At 40.5% G+C, this 19041-nt stretch overlaps 2 protein-coding genes across 3 annotated transcripts; both read right to left on the bottom strand.

Annotated features, from left to right (window-relative positions):
• Nucleotides 1-349: 349 nt before the first annotated feature.
• LOC124276801 lies at nucleotides 350-7135 on the bottom strand. The gene is made up of 5 exons (XM_046712457.1): nucleotides 7027-7135; nucleotides 5726-5823; nucleotides 4481-4685; nucleotides 2590-2775; nucleotides 350-1644 (listed from the first exon to the last, which is right to left on the bottom strand). Exons 1-5 carry the CDS (start codon nucleotides 7057-7059, stop codon nucleotides 1516-1518), a joined length of 651 nt encoding a protein of 216 aa, XP_046568413.1. The 5' UTR covers nucleotides 7060-7135; the 3' UTR covers nucleotides 350-1515.
• Nucleotides 7136-11441: 4306 nt separating this feature from the next.
• Nucleotides 11442-15351, bottom strand: LOC124276799. 2 transcript variants are annotated; one of them, XM_046712455.1, is made up of 2 exons: nucleotides 13797-15351; nucleotides 11442-13746 (listed from the first exon to the last, which is right to left on the bottom strand). In XM_046712455.1, exons 1-2 carry the CDS (start codon nucleotides 15349-15351, stop codon nucleotides 12965-12967), a joined length of 2337 nt encoding a protein of 778 aa, XP_046568411.1. In that variant the 3' UTR covers nucleotides 11442-12964. The 2 variants fall into 2 exon arrangements, with proteins under 2 accessions (XP_046568411.1, XP_046568409.1); XM_046712453.1 differs by having other exon boundaries at nucleotides 11442-13770; nucleotides 13806-15351.
• Nucleotides 15352-19041: the final 3690 nt, after the last annotated feature.

Raw genomic sequence — 19041 nt, 5'->3', positions numbered from 1 at the left:
CCCCATCCCAACCGACACAACCCTACTCCCCGTGCCTCTTATATAGCGAATTGTAACAGAAACAGGAATTATTCAATTTGGGGAAACTTTTAAGGTCTGAAACGTATTTGTGTAAATTCTTTAATAAGTGAAATATGAAAAAGGAAGAACAAAGTTTCAAAATTCATGTAGCAGTTTACTCAAATTTATTCAAGCATCAAATGTTTTAATATACCAATTCATGAAACATAAAAGACACGAAAACCTAAGTCATTTCATTCTGTTCCGACAAGGATGCGTTGTCAATCGCATCAGCCATTACATGGAATCTGTGATAGTGTCGTGCATTCGTGACCACTCGGGTTTTTTCCGGAACAACCCGAGTAGAGACGGAAAAGGGCTTGACATCAAAAGGCAGTGACCGGGGTCAACCGTTCTAAAGAATGCTGCGAGGAACAGCTGAAAGATTTCAGACAGATTAAATGTTGGGATGTAATGCTTGTAATAATAATAATAGGAAACATATTCGTTCCTTTGGTCAGTAACAGTTTGAAAGATTTGATAAAACATACCCCCTAACAGATTCCATTCTTATCACTAGAAATGGAGGCCCGAGGCATCGCTCGGGCAGTGAAAGCAAAAGAAGGGTTCATAAAATACTTTCAACTGCCCACTTAAATATAACTTGTCTACTGCCTTCAATGATAATGTATTTGCTCATTTAATATTTCTGTTTCCGTATAGTTTAAAAAGGAAAAAATGTATTCGAAACAAAGAAAGAAACGGTTTCCAAAACATGTTTTGTTGGTCTCAGTTAGACGATTGATAAAATATATATCAATATCATATTATTCAATATTAACATACTTTCTGACAAGTTATAAATAAATGCACATAATCATTATAATCTGATTCCCAATATTGTGGATTCATCTATTATTGATCTAAGTGGGTATTTGAAGAAGAGAAAAATCGGTACTAACTGCAATCGCCGTTATGTGTTTCTTTGAGCCATTAATTTGTACAGAGTGGCCTCCCTTGAATTATCGGGTTCTCGTATTAAGACGAAACTTGCCTAAGGCAACTAGGAAACTTGACTCAGGGCAAGAGATTAAAGACCAAACATCTAACTAACATCAGAACACAAAACATATTGTTGACTGTCATAAATAAGTGAAACCTCCTTAGAGTGGACCTCGTCAATCCGGACATTCGGTATTCTGGACATAACTGATGACAACGTCTATTCGATAAACAGCTGCACATGTTACAACGAACACGAACTAAATATATTTGTGTACAGTGACACAGGCTATATGTTGCTTTTGAAATAATATTCTGTGTGATTGTATGTCCGCCTGGCCGATTTAACATGGTTGTTTGGGGGCTTTTCGGAAATATCAATAGCCGGCAGCCTGTGACTGATGTACAGTTCCGGTCTTTTAAAGAAAGGTTTCTGAAGCTAGAGTAACATAATAGATTCAAACACGCCAACCAGGCATTACAAACTCCACACAGTGCATTATCAGCGACGCCTCATGCCGAGCCTCTTTGCGGAAAGCAACGAGTCACTCCACTATTACGGGATGGGTCCTCGAACCGCATGCCATTCTTCAACTCCCAAATGTTCTCGATCTTCCCTTTAAACTCTCGGACTCTCGAGCTCTGAAACAAACAGATTCATGCCGTTAGCGGTAAAAGACACGCTGGCAAAATTGGTGTTAGAACCTACCATGAAACGTCGCTCTCTCACTGCAATACAAAGTTGTTCATCTATATTGTCATCCTTTCTTATTGCTCCATCTCCTAAAGGCCTCCCAAACGCGTTACTAGCAACATTGCAGTTCCAATTAAAACAATATTTTTAATGTGTACTTGCTACAGTAGTTTTATTATGAACATATTATTAGCTACACATTATAACCTGTTTAAGTAAATGCAAGGAGGAACGGTATCGCGTTTGTATACTGTTATGTGACAGTTCATTCCACATGTTCAAATTCATTCCACATGTTGGCATACAGTAAGGAGGCAGCGGTGCTATATTTAGACATACATTTAGAGAAAGTTCTGGAAGGTACTGCAGGGTACGACAGTTCTGTGGGCCTTTCCACTATATATACTGGCCGAGGGTCAGTTGGTCGGTTTGTTGTTTAAAGCCGCACTCAGCAATATCCCAGCTATATGGCGGCGGTCTGTTAATAATCGAGTCTGGACCAGACAATCGAGTGATCAACAGGCTGTCAGCATTGAGCTTTTGGGGTCATGTTTATCGCACGGCAGTTACTGGCGCGATAGCGAGTTCTGTCGCATCACATGAACAAATATTCGCAGGATGGCTTGCTTTTACGAAAAGGTGTCATTCACCCAAACCTAATGTTCAGTTCACCCAACCCAAGGGACCAGGGGCTCCCTTCACGAAGCATCCTTTACTAAGGTTAACCTTAACTCCCATTCTTTAACATTGCACTCGGGTTACCTTAGTGACTTACGATCTCCTTAGTGCTTTGTGAAAGGAGACCCTGATCTTGCAGCATTGTCCCTATGTACAGCTATCTGTATTTCCAATTACTGAATATCTACAATTCCCCATGAACACTATCTACCCACCAGCTCTCGTCCAGCGCCGCCGACATACACGAGACCTTGGATGTGAACCCCTTCCAGCGTGACCTCTCGCACGTGCTCTTCCTCCACGCCATTGTGCGTCAGAACGAGGCCGGACATGAGCGGGGACTCTTGTCCAGTCATCCTGGCCTCACCACGCCGGACACGTCTGTTGCGGAACACCTCCACCTGTAGCACAGTCAGTGAGTGAGTTAAGTTCAATGCGCTTTGAACAATGCTCAACCACAGGCCCTCGTGTCTTTGAGCGAATTTAAGATTTAAAAAAATATATTACTTTGAGATGACCCCCGTCTCAAAATGCTTGTCATGATGTATTGTACTGTGAAGCATTTCGAGTCGGGGGGTCATCTCAAAAACAATATTTTTTTAATCTTTAATCCTCGCAAAGTCACGCGGGCCTGTGTGCTCAACCCTTTCACGGCCTTCAAACAAATATATTCTCTTTTTTCCACCATTTATTCTAGGACTGGCTATCGATATAGATCATAATCGTTGAATAAAAATAGATCATAATCGATAAATGTCAAATATTTTAGCAAAATTGTATGAACTACATGACAATATTTCACACCACTGTGGGCGGTGGCATGTTTCTCCATGGATTACCAACAAAGCAGCGTCCTGAACATAATTTAGAAGCAGCCAATGAATAAATTTAAATTTGTTTACCGTGTGAGTAAATTACAACTTTATTCTACCACAAAAGAGTATGTGCGATATTATCGATGAAACTATTTTCATATAGATAATCATTAATAATTTCTTATCGACGATATTTCCGATTATCGGTACTTTTAGCCAGGCCTAATTTATTCATTCATAGTCTAGTACTATAATGTTTGTGATGGGCGAGCTATGGGGCGTGGTGGGCGAGATGGCTGAGGAGCCAGGCTTGTGATCCAGCGGGCATGAGGTGCTGGGATCGAGCCCACCTGTGACCTGGTGTAAAAACCTTGGAGTCAACTTTGTGTGCAGACTCTTTCAGTGTTGTCACAACCCCTAGTGTACAGTACACATCCCTGTGCACTTAAAAGAACCCACGAATCCGTTGGTACATGACCAGATGGTGGCCACATGAATACGTGCAAACACCTAGTTGCGGGTACAGCAACGTGCAGTAAACTTGGACAAAGTACTGTGACTATGTGTCCCAGTCCACCCAGCTGTGAATGGGTACCTCGTAAGGTGGGAAAGCCACACTAACTCGGTGCGCCTTTCTGTATGCTCCCCAGGGAGTTTAGATGGATATGTGCGCTATATAAATATCCAATATTAATAATAATAAATAATAATAATAATGTTTGTCTGTGTGTTGTTTTACGCCGTACTCAGCAATATTCAAGCTATGTGACGGCGGTCTGAAAATAATCGAGCTTGATATCTTCCAATGACTGACATCATGAGCATCGATCTACGATTATATATATATATATACATAGTCATTTTACTGATTGACCATCAGTTTCAGTCTACACAATGAGGATACGATGACATGCGTGAACCAAGTTAGTCTGTCTGACCACCCGATCCAGTTGGTCGCCGTTGTCCAGCAGCCTCGACGGAACCGTGGGTCGAGGTCACCTGAGAATTTTAATGTCTTTGAGATCGAGAGTGTATCAATAAATATCCCCGTTCATCGAACCACACACCTCAGTTAATACTAGTTATCTTTACGCATGTTCGTTTTTTTCCGAATACATAAGAATACCACAGTTAGGCATTTACCACTATGTTTTAGATTTTTCACATTCTTTTAAGAAGCAGACGACAGAAATTCAGAACAGTTATTCCTCAGATCTGTTTCATTCGGGAAATATCGTACGTGTCCTCAGAATGGTGTCTTGCATCATAGTAGTTTTGTATCGGTCCTCACCGAGAACCAGTCGTTGGTGTTGACGGGTCCATTGCTCTCAAAGTGTATCCCGAAAGTCCCGCCAGCGCCATTGGACGTGGGGTTGAAGAGGTCGTAGTTGAGCTTGCCGTCGCGGACGTATAGTGCCTCGTAGTCGTGGGAGCCGCGGGCGAAGAGGATGATGCCGTTTTCCTGGGTGGTCATGAAGCTCAGTTTGTAGTGAGCACTGAAGAGGACACACAGAACGCTCAGTTAGATATTTGAATATCGATTTAGCAGTGATTGTTTTATCGATTTACCAATATAGTTACTGAGTTTGGTTTGATCAGTATTTCAGTTATATCACGGAGTGTGATCTTGGTGTGGGAGTGAATGTGACAGTTTTGTGTAACGCCGTTTGAACAGTATAGTCCGTTTGGCTCAAAAGCGGACCGATGAATTGCAATCTAACTCGAAAACTAATAGACATAAAATACTCAATGAAACGCTGGTCATAATCAAAACATCATACCCACTCTGTGAGGTTTTTGCAAAGTTTTTGTCCTAAAAATAAAAAAGTTGTTTAACAATCTATCATTAAACTATTGACACAGTTCACTATTTGTTACGAGGGAGGAGTGCAGAGAAAGGGACACCCAGGTGTTCGAGAACGGATGGAGACAGCACAGGTTAATGAATAAATCACATTGTCTGTGAACGTGCTTCTCGAACACCTGGCTGTCCCTTTCTCTGCACTCCTCCCTCGTAACAAACAGTGAACTGTGTCAATATTTTAATGATAGTTTGTTAAACAACTTTATTATTTTTAGGACAAAATTTTTGCAAAAGCCTCACAGAGTGGGTATAATGTTTTGATTATGATCAGCGTTTCATTGAGTATGTTATGTCTATTAGTTTTCGAGTTAGATTGCAATTCATCGGTCCGCTTTTGAGCCAAACGGACTGTAGTTCAGTTTTATTACACCTGATGTGGGAGGAATCATTGACATGATGCTGGTGCCAGAGGTTTACTACTTTGGTAAAACACACGACCATTGATACGGTGATGACGAACGAGAAAAGTAATTGGCACAACGGGGATTGGAACCTACGATCTGGCAATTGAACAAACACACAACTGTATACAACCTTCCGCTTACCTGGTTGCCAATAATGATCACACGCACACACACACAGACGCACACACACACGTACGAACACACACACACACACACACGCTTTCACAGGTACGCATGCACGCACGCACCAAAAAAGACAAGTACAAACCTGTCAATCAGATCGAAGTTGTCGGGTACGAACTCCAGATAAGAATTATTTCCATTGAACTCAAAGCAAGGTCCTTCATCAGCCGACAACACAGCCACCTATAAATAAATAGAAACCTATTTTTGTCAACCATTAAAGACCGGATATATTCTCTCAGAGACAAAGCTATTTCTGCTTCCATTTAATAAGGTACGCGTTTAAAGTTCGCATTTTAGGCCTGGTCTTGGTTTTCTTGAACAGGAAAGTGCAGTTACATGTATACTGGATGTTCAAAATCAGATTTTCCGCCCACATAGAGTGAGTGAGGTACATTCTGAATGTGTATTCGTCGCTTAGCCTCGAGACTGCCGTGGATCTGTTCATATTTTGTGTACTGCATGTTAAAAGTTACGCAACATCAGAATGCCCTCCCACACAGAGTGAGTGATCATGAGGTACATACTGAATGAGCATTCGTTGCTTAGACTCGAGAGTGCAGTGTAACGGTTCATATTTTGATTTAGCGAATTGATTCCAAAGAATTAGCTGTCTTAGGCAAACAGCCACTTTAATCTCACCTCATGCTCTTGATACATGAGTAACCATAAAAATGGTTTTCATGGCACCAATCAACCTTTTTGCAATTCATGGACAGTGTCATTGACAAGTACACAACACCTGTCAATAGCAGATGTGGGTTCCACAAGATGAAATGACACACTGAAACCTAGCATCCATGCTTACAACAAGCTTAGATATTTAAACCGAATTTGACCCCACATGAGATACTATGCCGCAGTGAAGCATGAATACTCCACTCGGACACATTATACTGACTCCGAGCCGACCAGTCCTTGTTATACCCATTAATGCCGAGCGCCAGGCAGGGACCAACAAGTACCATATTTTAAGGTCTTTTGGTATGACGCGGTCGGGGATCGAACCCGCGACCTTCCGCTCTCCGGGCGGACGCTCTAACCACTACACCACGGAGGCGGTCAGAGTAAAGAGACCGCCTGAAAATGGATTCTAGTAAAATGGAATTTATCCACAGTCGATATGATTTTAGTACACTGCTATGTATTACATGTCTTATGTATACAATATGAAGAAAGAATGTTATATTACCAATAACAGATTGAAATAACAGATATTTACGTTAATGTAAATACATGAATCATGTTCTGATTGAGACATTTTAAGACTTATGAAGTTCAAATTTCAAAAGTGTTTTGACAATCAATGAAATGTGGATTTCGAAAAGAATAATACACGTTCACCTGAAAAGGAAACACAAAGCAAAAAACAAATAAAATACTTACGATACACAACGAAAGTACTATCCAAATATTCATGATTATCACCCAGCACAACACCGCTTCTAGAAGTAAAGTTTACAAACTTGTAGGTAGTCTGCAGAGCCGCCCACTATGCTTGACCTTTTGAATGACGCTGAACGTTTGGTCGGTCAGTTCCGGTTAGGGCGATCCGGTTCCCCTTATCAACCGGATACAGCCGGGTCATTTGCACGACCTTTCATCGTCTTCTATATTGAGTCTCGACTCAGAACCGGTATCTTTACAATCTAATAAAAGGAGGGACATACTGCCATTGTTTAACATTCCCGCGGTCAGCGATATCGTAGCTACATCTATCGGAATATCAGTCTGAAAGTCACAATGCCCATTATGTATTTATTTATTTTCAACGTTGCCTCAACCGAGTAATGATTTCATTGGTAAACTATGCTTTATCGTTATTTCTTTTGGTGTTTTAAAATATGCATTATAACATATTTTCAGGTTCGGGCCTTCTTTAGTCAAAGCAAACAACTCTCATATTTCAGAAACATATTCAGAAATATGTTAGAGCAATAACGTCGTCCCCTTAAACGAATGTGACTTTACTTTGATAGCAAAAACAGAACATGCAACATATTTGGTGACATATTATTATGCTAATATTAGTATAGCGCCAATATCCAGCTCAGCTGCTCAAAGGCGCTTTGTTTTTCCTCCATCATCGGATGTCAATCTCAAACGGCACATCATATTATCGATCTCAACTCCATGGGTATCATACAACTCTGATGCATATCTGAGCTGCATGTGGCCATGTCAGCACATATACAACATGATAGTTCAGATGTAATGTTTCCGTTTAGGACAGATCTTGTTCATGTGGTTGTTAGGACGAAAACAATAATATTACAGGATTTGATCAAGCATGTCACAAAGTCCCATAACCACCTTCCTGTACTGCAAAAGGCCAAAGTAAAGAATGTTTAGATTTTCCTCAGGTTCAGCGGAGCGTCTTTTGAGAAAGTTCCCTCTTCCACGAAAACAAGTTCCTTCTTTTGCATAAACTCCCTATCCGACAGATACAAGTTCCTTCTTTTGTATGCTGCCTATTCTACAGAAACAATTTCCTCCTTTTGCATAAACTCCCTCTTTTGCAGAAACAAGTTCCTTCTTTTGCATAAACTCCCTCTTCTGCAGAAACAAGTTCCTTCTTTTGCATAAACTCCCTATCCGACAGATACAAGTTCCTTCTTTTGTATGCTGCCTATTCTACAGAAACAAGTTCCTCCTTTTGCATAAACTCCCTCTTTTGCAGAAACAAGTTCCTTCTTTTGCAGAAACTGTCTCCTCTGCAGAAACAAGTTCCTTCTTTTGAATAAACTCCCTCTTTTGCAGAAACAAGTTCCTTCTTTTGCATAAACTCTCTCTTCTGCAGAAACAAGTCCTTCTTTTGCATAAACCCCTTTTTTTGCAGAAACAAGTTCTTTCTTTTGCATAATCTCCCTACCCTACAGAAACAAGTTCCTTTTTTTGCATAAACTCGCTCTTCTGCAGAAACAAGTTCGCTATTCTGCATACACTCCCTATTTCACAGAAACAAGTTTCTTCTCTTGCATAAACCCCTTATTTGCAGAAATAAGTTCTTTCTTTTGCATAAACTCTCTCTTCTTTTGCTATTCTACAGCTCCCCATCCGCAGGTGCAAACAGCACACTAACTACATGAGATATTGTATATGTTTTATTTGTATCACAGCAGAGAGCAAACATCAACAATAAATGATGAGTTAAACAAACCAAGTGATCACAGTATTGTACTATCAGTGAACCAAGCAATCTCCTGTGTACAACTTATTCCCGAATATTGAAAACACGCTGAAATCACCACATGCTAACATTACAACCCTTGTGCTCTGGGCAACATGACCACTCAGTACTCACAACCTTTAGTGACAGGATCACACAGAATGAACAAAGCATCCATCACCACATCAACACTCTCTCACATTACAAATGTTCTTCATAAGTATCCCAGTACTTTCTCTGTAACATTGCAATACTTTCTCATAAACACATACACATTCCAATACTTGCTTTGTAACACTGCTTTCTCATAAACATCACAATCCTTTCTCATAAGCATTCCAATACTTTCTCTGTAACATTCCAATACTCTCTGTAGCATTCCAATACTTTCCCTGTAACATTCCAATACTTTCTCTGTAGCATTCCAATACTTTCTCATGAACACATAAGCACTCCAATGCTTGCTTTGTAACATTGCTTTCTCATAAACATCACAATCCTTTCTCAAAAGCATTGCAATACTTTCTCTGTAACATTGCAATACTTTCTCATAAACATTCCAATACTTTCTCTGTAACATTCCAATACTTTCTCTGTAACCAGGGCTCCAGATAAGGGCCGTATCGGCGTATGTACGGATAAAAAACATGCACGACGGTAGGAAATAATTTAGAAAACATAGCAGATACGCACCACAGCAATGGTGTATGGTCTTAGAATCATTTACAGACGTAATTATCTGAACATGTTTGTTTTATTGTTCATTGACCTGTTTACACAAGAGTAGCAATGTTGTGGTGCATATATGAAACGAAACACAAGATTACTGATGCTCCATTTATTTCCATTCAGTACTCTAAATGTACTCCGACAGTATTCCTATATTGAAAAAGTAAGGAGTAAGTACTCCTGACGTTGACAAATTATCTGGAGCCTTGTAAACAGTAACATTGCGAACATTCAATGTAGCAATCCAAGCATTCAAATAGTTTGTTGGCAACATGACAATTCTTTCTCATAAACATCACAATTCTTTCTCAAAAACATCTTAATGTTTTTTTCATTGATATCCCCACTTTCCCAATTCAGTATGTATCACTTCTCAGGAAGAGAACAAGTTGCTCTTAAGAATATCACTATACCTTCTGATAAGAATATCACTAATACCTTTTCATTAAATCACAAAATGTCTTCACATACATCACAACACAACCTCATAAACATAGAAGATCAAAATAACTTATCAACAACATAACAAAAGCTTCTAACAAACATAAGATCTTTTCATAAACAACACATCATTTTCTCATAAACATCACAAATCATTTTTCAAACATCACAATGCTTTCTCACAAATATCACAATAGTATTAGATGTGAATTGAAATAATTACTCATTAACATATCAGACTTGGGAAAAAATAAACTGAAATCATAATAAAAGGCAAAACTTATACCTTATAAAATCACCAAACACCAACCTGTCTAATCTCTCAGATGTGAGATATTGTAACAACCACAAAATAATATTAAAAGATAATTAAAACACTCCCCATACGTATACACAGACAAATATTGGAAAATGGTCAAGCACACACATCAAATTCTGCTGTGCGAAGCATATGTCCTTACCCCACCAAGATGCTTCACGTTATGAATAGTTTGACCATTCATCTTTGGTATTCATAAACAGTAACAAATGAAGAGCAATATCAATGCTTTCTTGGCATTTCAAACAGTTGTTATCCTCAAACAGGCGAGAAGTAAAAACAAAAGCAGGCAAGGACAGACAACCATAAAAATGTGGGGCAGGGCCTTTGAATAAAACAAAAATGAAACAATCTTGTTTTCTTGGAAAAATGCATATTGTTGTTTCAAGAAGTTTACATACATTTCATTTCCAAGAAGCAAGTAATAATTATGCTTAAAAAGGTTCTGCCTTTTATCCCTCTGAACCTGTTGATGGATTGATCGATGATATACACTAATCAAGATAAAAGAAACAAAAGGAAGTTAAGAGTGTCATGGTAAAAATATTCCACTGCATTCCTTAAATCCAGCCCTGGATGTTGAGAAGACAATGTGACCTATAATACCAAACCTTCTTTGGTGTCAGCAATATTCACTGTTCCTACACATCACAGATAGCATACAGCTGTTGATGAGCTAAATACAGAGGTTATACTCAAGGTATAGATACTACACCGCCAGCCATGGAACAACACACTTCAGATGTCACTTATCCAGTTCCAGGTGTATCAGAGCCATTTATGCAAGTAAGTACCTACATGCATCAATTCATGCATGCACATACATACATGCATGGATCCATACCAACATATACATGCATACATACATACATGCAAATGCACGCACACATGCATCCAACCATACATGCATGCACATCCATCCATCTATGCATGCATATGCACACATATGCCTGCATCAATCAACACATGCATGCACATCCATCCACGCATGCATATGCACACATATGCCTGCATCAATCCATACATGCATGCACATCCATCCATCAATCCATACATGCATGCATACACCCATACATATGCACACATGCATGCATCAATCCATACATTCATGCACATCCATCCATCCATGCATGCATATGCACATACATAGATACATGCTCATTCATCCATCAATCCATACATGCATGCACACACACACACATACATACATACAATCCATACATGCATGTGGGCCCATACAGACATACATAAAATTACCTTCTGCTCGTATTTGCAGATTCTGTCTGAATGTACTGGATGCCTCATGCCACTTGTGCCAAAGTGTAACACTACATCCTTACTTCACACCCATCACATGTGGAGTATTATAGCTCCAACTCATCTGATTACAGCAGATATATATAAACATTTCCCACACAAATCAAAGAAGTTCATAAATGGTTAATTTTGATTGAATGACATCGTGTATATACATTTCATACAACTCAATCTATATGAGCAAGATCTGATTCGTTGTAAACATTTGTTATAAATATTCCTTGTAAATATTCTTTGTAAAACCAATAAAAAATATTCCTTGATTATCATCACTCTTCAGAAGAACAAAACCGTTCTCCTCAACTTTTGACAAGAAATGGGAGCATGTTGTATAATGCTGCGCTCAACGATATTCAAGCTACATAATAATTGCCTCAGGACCCAACCAATTCTCCAAGCCTGACCACTAAGGGGAGGGGAGAGCATGGAGTCCAGGGTATATGAGTGTCCAGGTGCAGACAGTGTGACTTGTTTGGACAAACGATAATTGATAATGCCATCAGAAAAATCATTTTAGGCTTCACTTCAAGACGTAAGTATATATTCTTAATTCTACAGTATACAGTCAAAATGATTAGTATGTACTCACTGGCAACAAATGCATTATGGTAGTCACAAATTGTAAAAAGAAATCCCAGTCCCAAAACAATCAAACAATAAACATGATAACAGCTGAATATTGTCAACCAAAGGAAAAAAACATAGAAAACAAATAATACACAATAAATAAAAAAAATGTCAACAACAAACACAATAAACAATATACACGCTGAGTTGTTGAGTGGTGTCTGCCATGTAATGGCGCCTACTCCACCTCCTGAAAGATTACGTCCTGGAACATGTATACCATTGACCTTGTTGTCCTGTCGGAAGATCTCCTTACAAATGCCTACACCTTTGCTCATTCCATAAATTTCACTGTGAATGACATGTGGATTCACAATATTCACTGCATTATTTATTAGTTTGTTACATCAGACAATTTCACTGAATGTCACCAGTTTACTGTTCTCTATGACTTTGTTTATGAAATCAGCAACTCATATTCTCACACATGTTGAACAGTAATACAATTAGGTTGGTCCTTTTTTCCAAACTACTGTCAGCATGGAAAGGACATCTTAGTTCTTTTCTTCACAAGTCAGGTATGTCATTACAAATATTCTGTGTTAGGGTGTAATCTTCCAAAAGCCAAGACTTGATGCATAACATCCAAATCATTTGGAAAATAACTCAACAAGTCCATCTGAAAATGCATAATCACATTAGGTCACGCATGTCAAGTCCTTCCATAAAGAATTTGCTTAAATGTTACATAAAATAATAATGAGATGACAGAGTTCACTGTTTTACACCTCAGACTTTTCTGACACAAGAATAACTCTGGATCCACCTGGGCGTCTCTCAATGACCTTGGCTTTGGCAACAGGGGCTGGGAGACTCTCTGACACAAGGATAATCCTATGTCCAGAGGTCTGATCTGAATGCAGTCCCCTTTTCGATTCAGACACAGACTGCCCATCTGATTCAGCCATGTTTCCAGTCACTGACATTCCACTTGGTTTACTTGCTATTGTCTGTTGTCTGCCACAAGCCGCATCACCATTCAGACCTGAAGCATCAGACTCGTGAACACTTGACACACTATCAGAAACTGTGGCGGGCTTCGGAGCAGAAGCTTCATCTGACAACTGATCATTGCTGTCCCTTGCATCAGTATTTTCAGTGTCCCCTAAAACTTGCTCAGGCTCGACCTCCTCCTTCTGCTCCTCATTTCGGGGTGGACTCATCCTGTTCTGCTCCTCCCCCTGTGTCACATGTTTATGGGGAGCCTTGTCTGGCAGCCCTTCACATTCTGACACAGCAACCACTCGGTGTTCTGATCTCTGTTCCACCTGCCCATCCACTGCTTCATTGCTACTTTGAACAATGGCAGCAGCTACTGAAACTTGACCTGCCTCTGCAACTGTCAGGACTGTCGTCCCTGGCAGACTTGTTGAGAGGGTGTGATTCCCTCGGAGTGGATTTGTTGCTGTTTTATCCTCAGGTTCTTTAACCTTCTCCGACAGTCCTCTCGGAGCCTCTGCAACTGTGATGACTGTCTGCCCATGCAAACTTGTCGAATGTCTGGTACTTCTCTGTCTGGGATGACTGTCTGCCCATGCAAACTTGTCTGTATGGGATGACCATGGTCTGTATTTGTTTCTGAAGTTGGTACAGGTTCATCAACCTTCTCCGACAGTCCTCTTGGGACCTCTGCAACTGTCATGACCGTCTGCCCATGCAAACTTGTTGACTGTCTGTGATGGCCTGGCATTAGATTTGTTTCTGAAGTTGGTACATTGTTTGGACTTGTTGCTGTTGTGTCTTCAGACATACCCTTGTCAGGCACTGTCTCTGTAACATGGTTAATATTTGCTTGCAAAGTGGCTGCAGGCAGAGACGTTTCTTCCTGTACTGACTTGTGTGGTTTCAGGTCTTCCTGGTTGTCAGTACCCTGATGAAGGATTACTTCAGGTTTCATTACTTCTGATTTCAACATAGCCTTATTTGTCAGTCTTTCTTCGTTACTGCCTTGTGTTTCTGCTGCATTGCTAATCTCTTCAGGTGACAAATCCGAAGCATGAATGTCTTTTTGAGGCAGATGTCCATCAACAAAGGTGACAGCTTTTCTCTTTCCTGTTGGTTGTTCCTTTAAGTGAGTCATTCCTTGTGTCCTGTTAATTTCCTGTAGTTCAGGATCAACGCTAACAGTAGGTATGTTCTTAACAACTGACAATTCACTTTTGTCCTCAAGACTTTTGATACCACTTCCAGAACTGTCCTTATCGTCTGGAGCTTTGCTGTCCTTGACATTATCATCTCCTAGGCTCCCACTATCTGGTTCACAATGTTCTTCATTCAACACAAGGTGATAGGATGTTTCTTTGGACTTCCCAGTTTTTATATAATCAACATCCACCGGGGATTCACCCACAACAGCTATCAAAGAATTCATATTTACATTTCCCAAATAATCAGCCAGTTTTGACTCTAGTGGACTAGGGTGGGTACAACTGGGAGAGTTGATTACTTTATCATCTCCTTGTCCTTTCTGTGTGGTATTGGTGTCTTCTGTTTGTTCAGGGCGTGCTGATTGAACTGCAAGTGAACAGTAAGACTCCTCTCCTTCATCGCCTCGGTGTTCAACAACAGTCGGTTTGAGTCGAAGATATCCATTGATAAAAGTCTGAGATTCTGGTAGGTTATCATCTGTAGGTAATTCACTAACAGTGGTTTCAGGCAAGATTTCATCTCCTCTTGACGAAACGATCGGAACTTCGTCTGCTTCAAGAATAAATTCACTACTTCCCCTGGACTCTAAGGAAAGCCTTCTATTTGACAGATCTTTCTGAGGCAGACCTAATACTGACAGTGGTCTTAATGTGCCTACTGGACTGGTCCCATCCTCCTGTGAATGATCTTTATCTACTTCTTCATATCCAAGGGAACCTTCATGAGACACTGGATCATTAGATTTTATTCCAGTTGCTGGGGCCTCATCCATTTTATCTTCTAAGATGTCTTGTTCTGTATGAATCTGAGTGTCGCTTTCTAACATAGCATATCTTATCCCCGAAGAATCTTGAGAAACATTACCAGGAATCGGTTGGTCTGTCCTGGTGTAGTGCTCCTCCAATATGTCGGTTGTGTTTGTTGTATTACAAGTAGTGCTTGATTCTGTAGTATCATTCATCACTGTGTCAGTGGAAGTTTGAAGTGTAACAGACTCATCACTTGAAGTGAAGGACTGGCCTACTTTACTCCCATCAGGGTCATCAAAAAGAAAAGAAATTCAAACATTCCTTCGGTATCAAATTGTTTGGTGCTGGCTTTTCGTCTGATTTGTCATCAGGTAAGCAAAGGTCATTAGTCTTCAAATTAGTCATCACCTCACCTTGCAATGCAACATTTTTTCCCTGTTGTGTGTCATCATGAGTGATGCCATGAGTTTGTGAGTCTCTAGTGGCACGGGGCATACATGATTCCTCATTGTCAATGGATGGTGTTGGAGATAACACACCTGTCAGAACAGCTTTAGTCAGGACAGCATCTCTGTGTGTAATACTTCCTCTGTGAGATGAAACATATATTGGTTCCTCTCCCTCCTTAACATCCTGTAACTCAGATATCTGAGATGGCTGTTCTTGCATCACTTCACTGACATCACATGCAACATCTTCTTGTCCATCATGTGTAATGTCTCTAGGATTAGTGTCTGTTTCGTAGCACCAGGTGTATTGACTTCTAATGATTGACCTTCAGGATGAGACTCTGCATCAGGTTTTGATTCCTGAGTGTCTGTCTCTGCAGGATCCAAACAAACACTTCCAGGACCTTGATCTACTGATTCTTTATGATCTGATTCAGCTTTCTGTTCCTCACTCTCCTTAGAACATATTTTACCATTGTCATCAATTTCAGATCCTCTACTGCATATAGAATCAGATCTCTCAAACTTCTTTCTTGGTGGACTTAGAACTGGTCTTGGTGTGTTTGTAGTTTTACCTCTTTCTATACTCAAAGACGATCCTGGACGTTCAGGGTGTTCTGTTAGCATCTCTAGATCGGTTACATCTTCCTGTTCAGCTTTCTTCTCCTCAGAATTTGTATTTGGTTCCAGGGTTTGGTCTTTTTCAATGTCATCCTTATGTGTATTCACAGGTGTCAGAATCTGACTAGATATATCCTGATGATTTGATTGTTCCATTTTCAACGTCAACATTTCAGGAACTGCTGGTTCTGTCTCCTCTCGCAGTTCAGTTTCAGACTCTCTTTGCTCACTCTCCTCAAAGGTATGCTCCTTGTCTGTAGGATCTCCTTGACACAGTGTCTCCACTTGCACATCCATCTGTCCTCGGCTTTCATCAAGCAGAACAATTCCAGCTTCATCCATGCCACTAATACCCTTTGAAACATCATCATCTGCAATGGTAACAGACCCTGCCACTGTGCCACATTGTTCTTCAGACGATCCTTCCATGATCATATTAGGCATCTGCCTATGGTGTGCTGAGACTGGTCTTTGTCTGGGAGATGGTGCAGGGTTACTTCTCATACCATGAGCCGAGACTGGCCTTCTTTGAGTGTCTTTCAATGTAGCAGATGTGACAGGAGCACCAAGATCTAAGATAATACTGTTACTGTTATTGACAGTTTCATCTTTAGTGGATGATGGTCGAACACTGGTAATCTGTAAAATCTGATCATCCTCAGTTTTCCAGGGTTCTTCCAGATGACCTGTGGTGTGTCCTTCCCCTTCACACAGAATGACTTCAGAGGCCAGAGTTGTATCTATCTGTCCTCGACTCTCATCATGGCTGATCAAATCCTTAGGATCACTTGCTTGTATCTGACAGATATCATCATCAGTGTTCCCTGCTTCTATGTGCAACTCGTCAGGTAATGCTATATCTTTTTTCAGGCCAGCGCTGCCCATCTTTAGTGGTGGAACCATCACATGACGGGCTGAGATGGGTCTTGTAGGTGATGCAGAAGGGCTATCTATGCAGCGAGCTGATACTGGTCTCAACTGCTTAGAAACAGTAGGATCTGAATAAAAAACTTCATCATCACTTGGTACATTTTTAGAGGTTTCCTCATGTGACAGTTTTGATTTCACGTTTTCCTTGAAATCACAATCTCCATCACTTATTTCATCCATTTTGGAGACACCTAATTCATTTCCTTCACTCAAGAAAAGATCAGCATCACCTCTTCCTTCTTCACTACACACAGTGGGTACTGTGGACTGTTGCAGCTGTTTTGTTTCACTGTTGAAATTATCATCAGTGACGTAATCAGTTTTATTCTTCTTCATCGCCACAGCATCTTCACTGTCTCCCTCATCGGCAGCTTCCTCAAATGATGCAACAGTCTCATCATTATGATGGCCTCTAGAAGAAGCAGCTTGACCTGATCCTTGTAGAGAGGAATCATTTATGACAAATCCTCTTGAAGTGGAACAGGAAGAATCTGGTCTTGGAACTCCTGCTTCTTCTGTGATCTCATCTTTTGTCTCTGATGCAGCTCCTTCTGAAACAGCTGTGTCAAACTCTTCTCTGTTGTCATCTGGTTCATACTTTACCTCTACCTCACTGTTGTAATGAGTCTCTGCCATTTGGTTATTGTCATCCTTTGTAGTATTAATAAGCTCAATACCCGATTCATCACCACCCCGAGAGGACATGGTTAGGTCATGCTGAGTCTTCTCCATATTTCCTCTTGATTCAGAATCAGCAGTTTCAAGTCTGTCTTCTTTAATCTTATTTCCATCATCTCCAATATCAATACCTGCTACATGAATCTCAGCATCAGCTGGAACAGGCGATGAAGCATCAAATTTACTGACAGACATCTTGTTCACATCCCCAGTACCAGTGCTCAAGCTGCATGAGGCTGGTCTGTCTTCCGTATCAACTGGACTGTCCAAAACTTCACATTTAATTTCATCTTTTGATATTTCAAGATTCAAAAACTCTTCTTCTCCTCTTGATGGCATTTCTGATGCAGGGGACTGAACTTTATCAGCACTTCCTCTTGAGCAGGAGGAGGTCCTGTCATCAATAATAGGATCAATATCTGCAGCCACAGCAGTAGGTCCTTTCACCACATCAGCTTCATAATCTTCAGCTACTTCAAGGAAATCTTCATCATTCAGAAGATCTTGAGTCTGATCCATCTCAGTTGTTTGCTCTGACTTCTCACTTTGATCATAAGCTGTTTTACCTGATGGATCTTTCTTCCAGGCACTTACTCTTGAACCTCTGACACTGGACAGCGTGGCCTGGCTAGTGACAGAATTTGCTCGACTCACAGTTATCTCTTGGTATGTAGGGTTTGTCTCTCCTTGTGCTCTGGTTGCACTGCAATATGACGATGCTTCACTGTTCTTCCTCTTAACTGGAGCTGCCCCCCTGCACAGCTCTTCATCAATCTCAAGCTGTTCATCAGTTTCTTCCCTTGTAAATACCTTCTCAGATTTGTTGTAAACTTCAGGATCTGTATCAGAGTCAACAAGGGTATCTCCATCTGATCCTCTATCCTCTGGAACATACATGTAATTACTTGGAAACTTCTGGTACCTTGATGAAGAATCACTTCCAAATGTTTCAGAAAGGTTGTTAAGGAAAATGCCTCTGTATTCTTCCATGGTTCCATCAATGTCAGAGAAAATTCTATCCCCTCTGGGATCCTCTTCAAAACAAGGCAACTCGACAGCTCCTCGGCACACATCATCAAAACTGCCAGACAGGTTCTTTGCATCTTCTCCAGGAACTGCAACTTCGGGATCAGTCTTCACTACCTCAGTAGCAGTATCAGCTGATGCTGGTTCTTCCACTGTAACATTCTCTGGTGATACTGTGAAGACCTCAGAAGTGACCAC

This window comes from Haliotis rubra, unplaced genomic scaffold (genome assembly GCF_003918875.1).
Source record: "Haliotis rubra isolate DU_JTF1 unplaced genomic scaffold, ASM391887v1 Scf213, whole genome shotgun sequence".
Classification (NCBI taxonomy): Eukaryota; Metazoa; Mollusca; class Gastropoda; order Lepetellida; family Haliotidae; genus Haliotis; species Haliotis rubra.
Note: the sequence above shows the minus strand (reverse complement) of the source record. Positions and strands in the feature narration are given on the sequence as shown.

Bases quoted from the DNA above. Each gene is read 5' to 3' on its own strand.
- LOC124276799 (XM_046712453.1), bottom strand. From the start codon at position 15,351: ATGAATGATACTACAGAATCAAGCACTACTTGTAATACAACAAACACA. The intron at 13,771-13,805 runs ATGGTCATCCCA...TTGCATGGGCAG, and splicing joins TTCAGAAACAAATACAGACC to ACAGTCATCCCAGACAGAGA.
- LOC124276801 (XM_046712457.1), bottom strand. From the start codon at position 7,059: ATGAATATTTGGATAGTACTTTCGTTGTGTATC. The intron at 4,686-5,725 runs GTTTGTACTTGT...TGTCCTCTTCAG, and splicing joins AACTTCGATCTGATTGACAG to TGCTCACTACAAACTGAGCT. The intron at 1,645-2,589 runs GTGGGTAGATAG...TGTTTGTTTCAG, and splicing joins GCGGCGCTGGACGAGAGCTG to AGCTCGAGAGTCCGAGAGTT.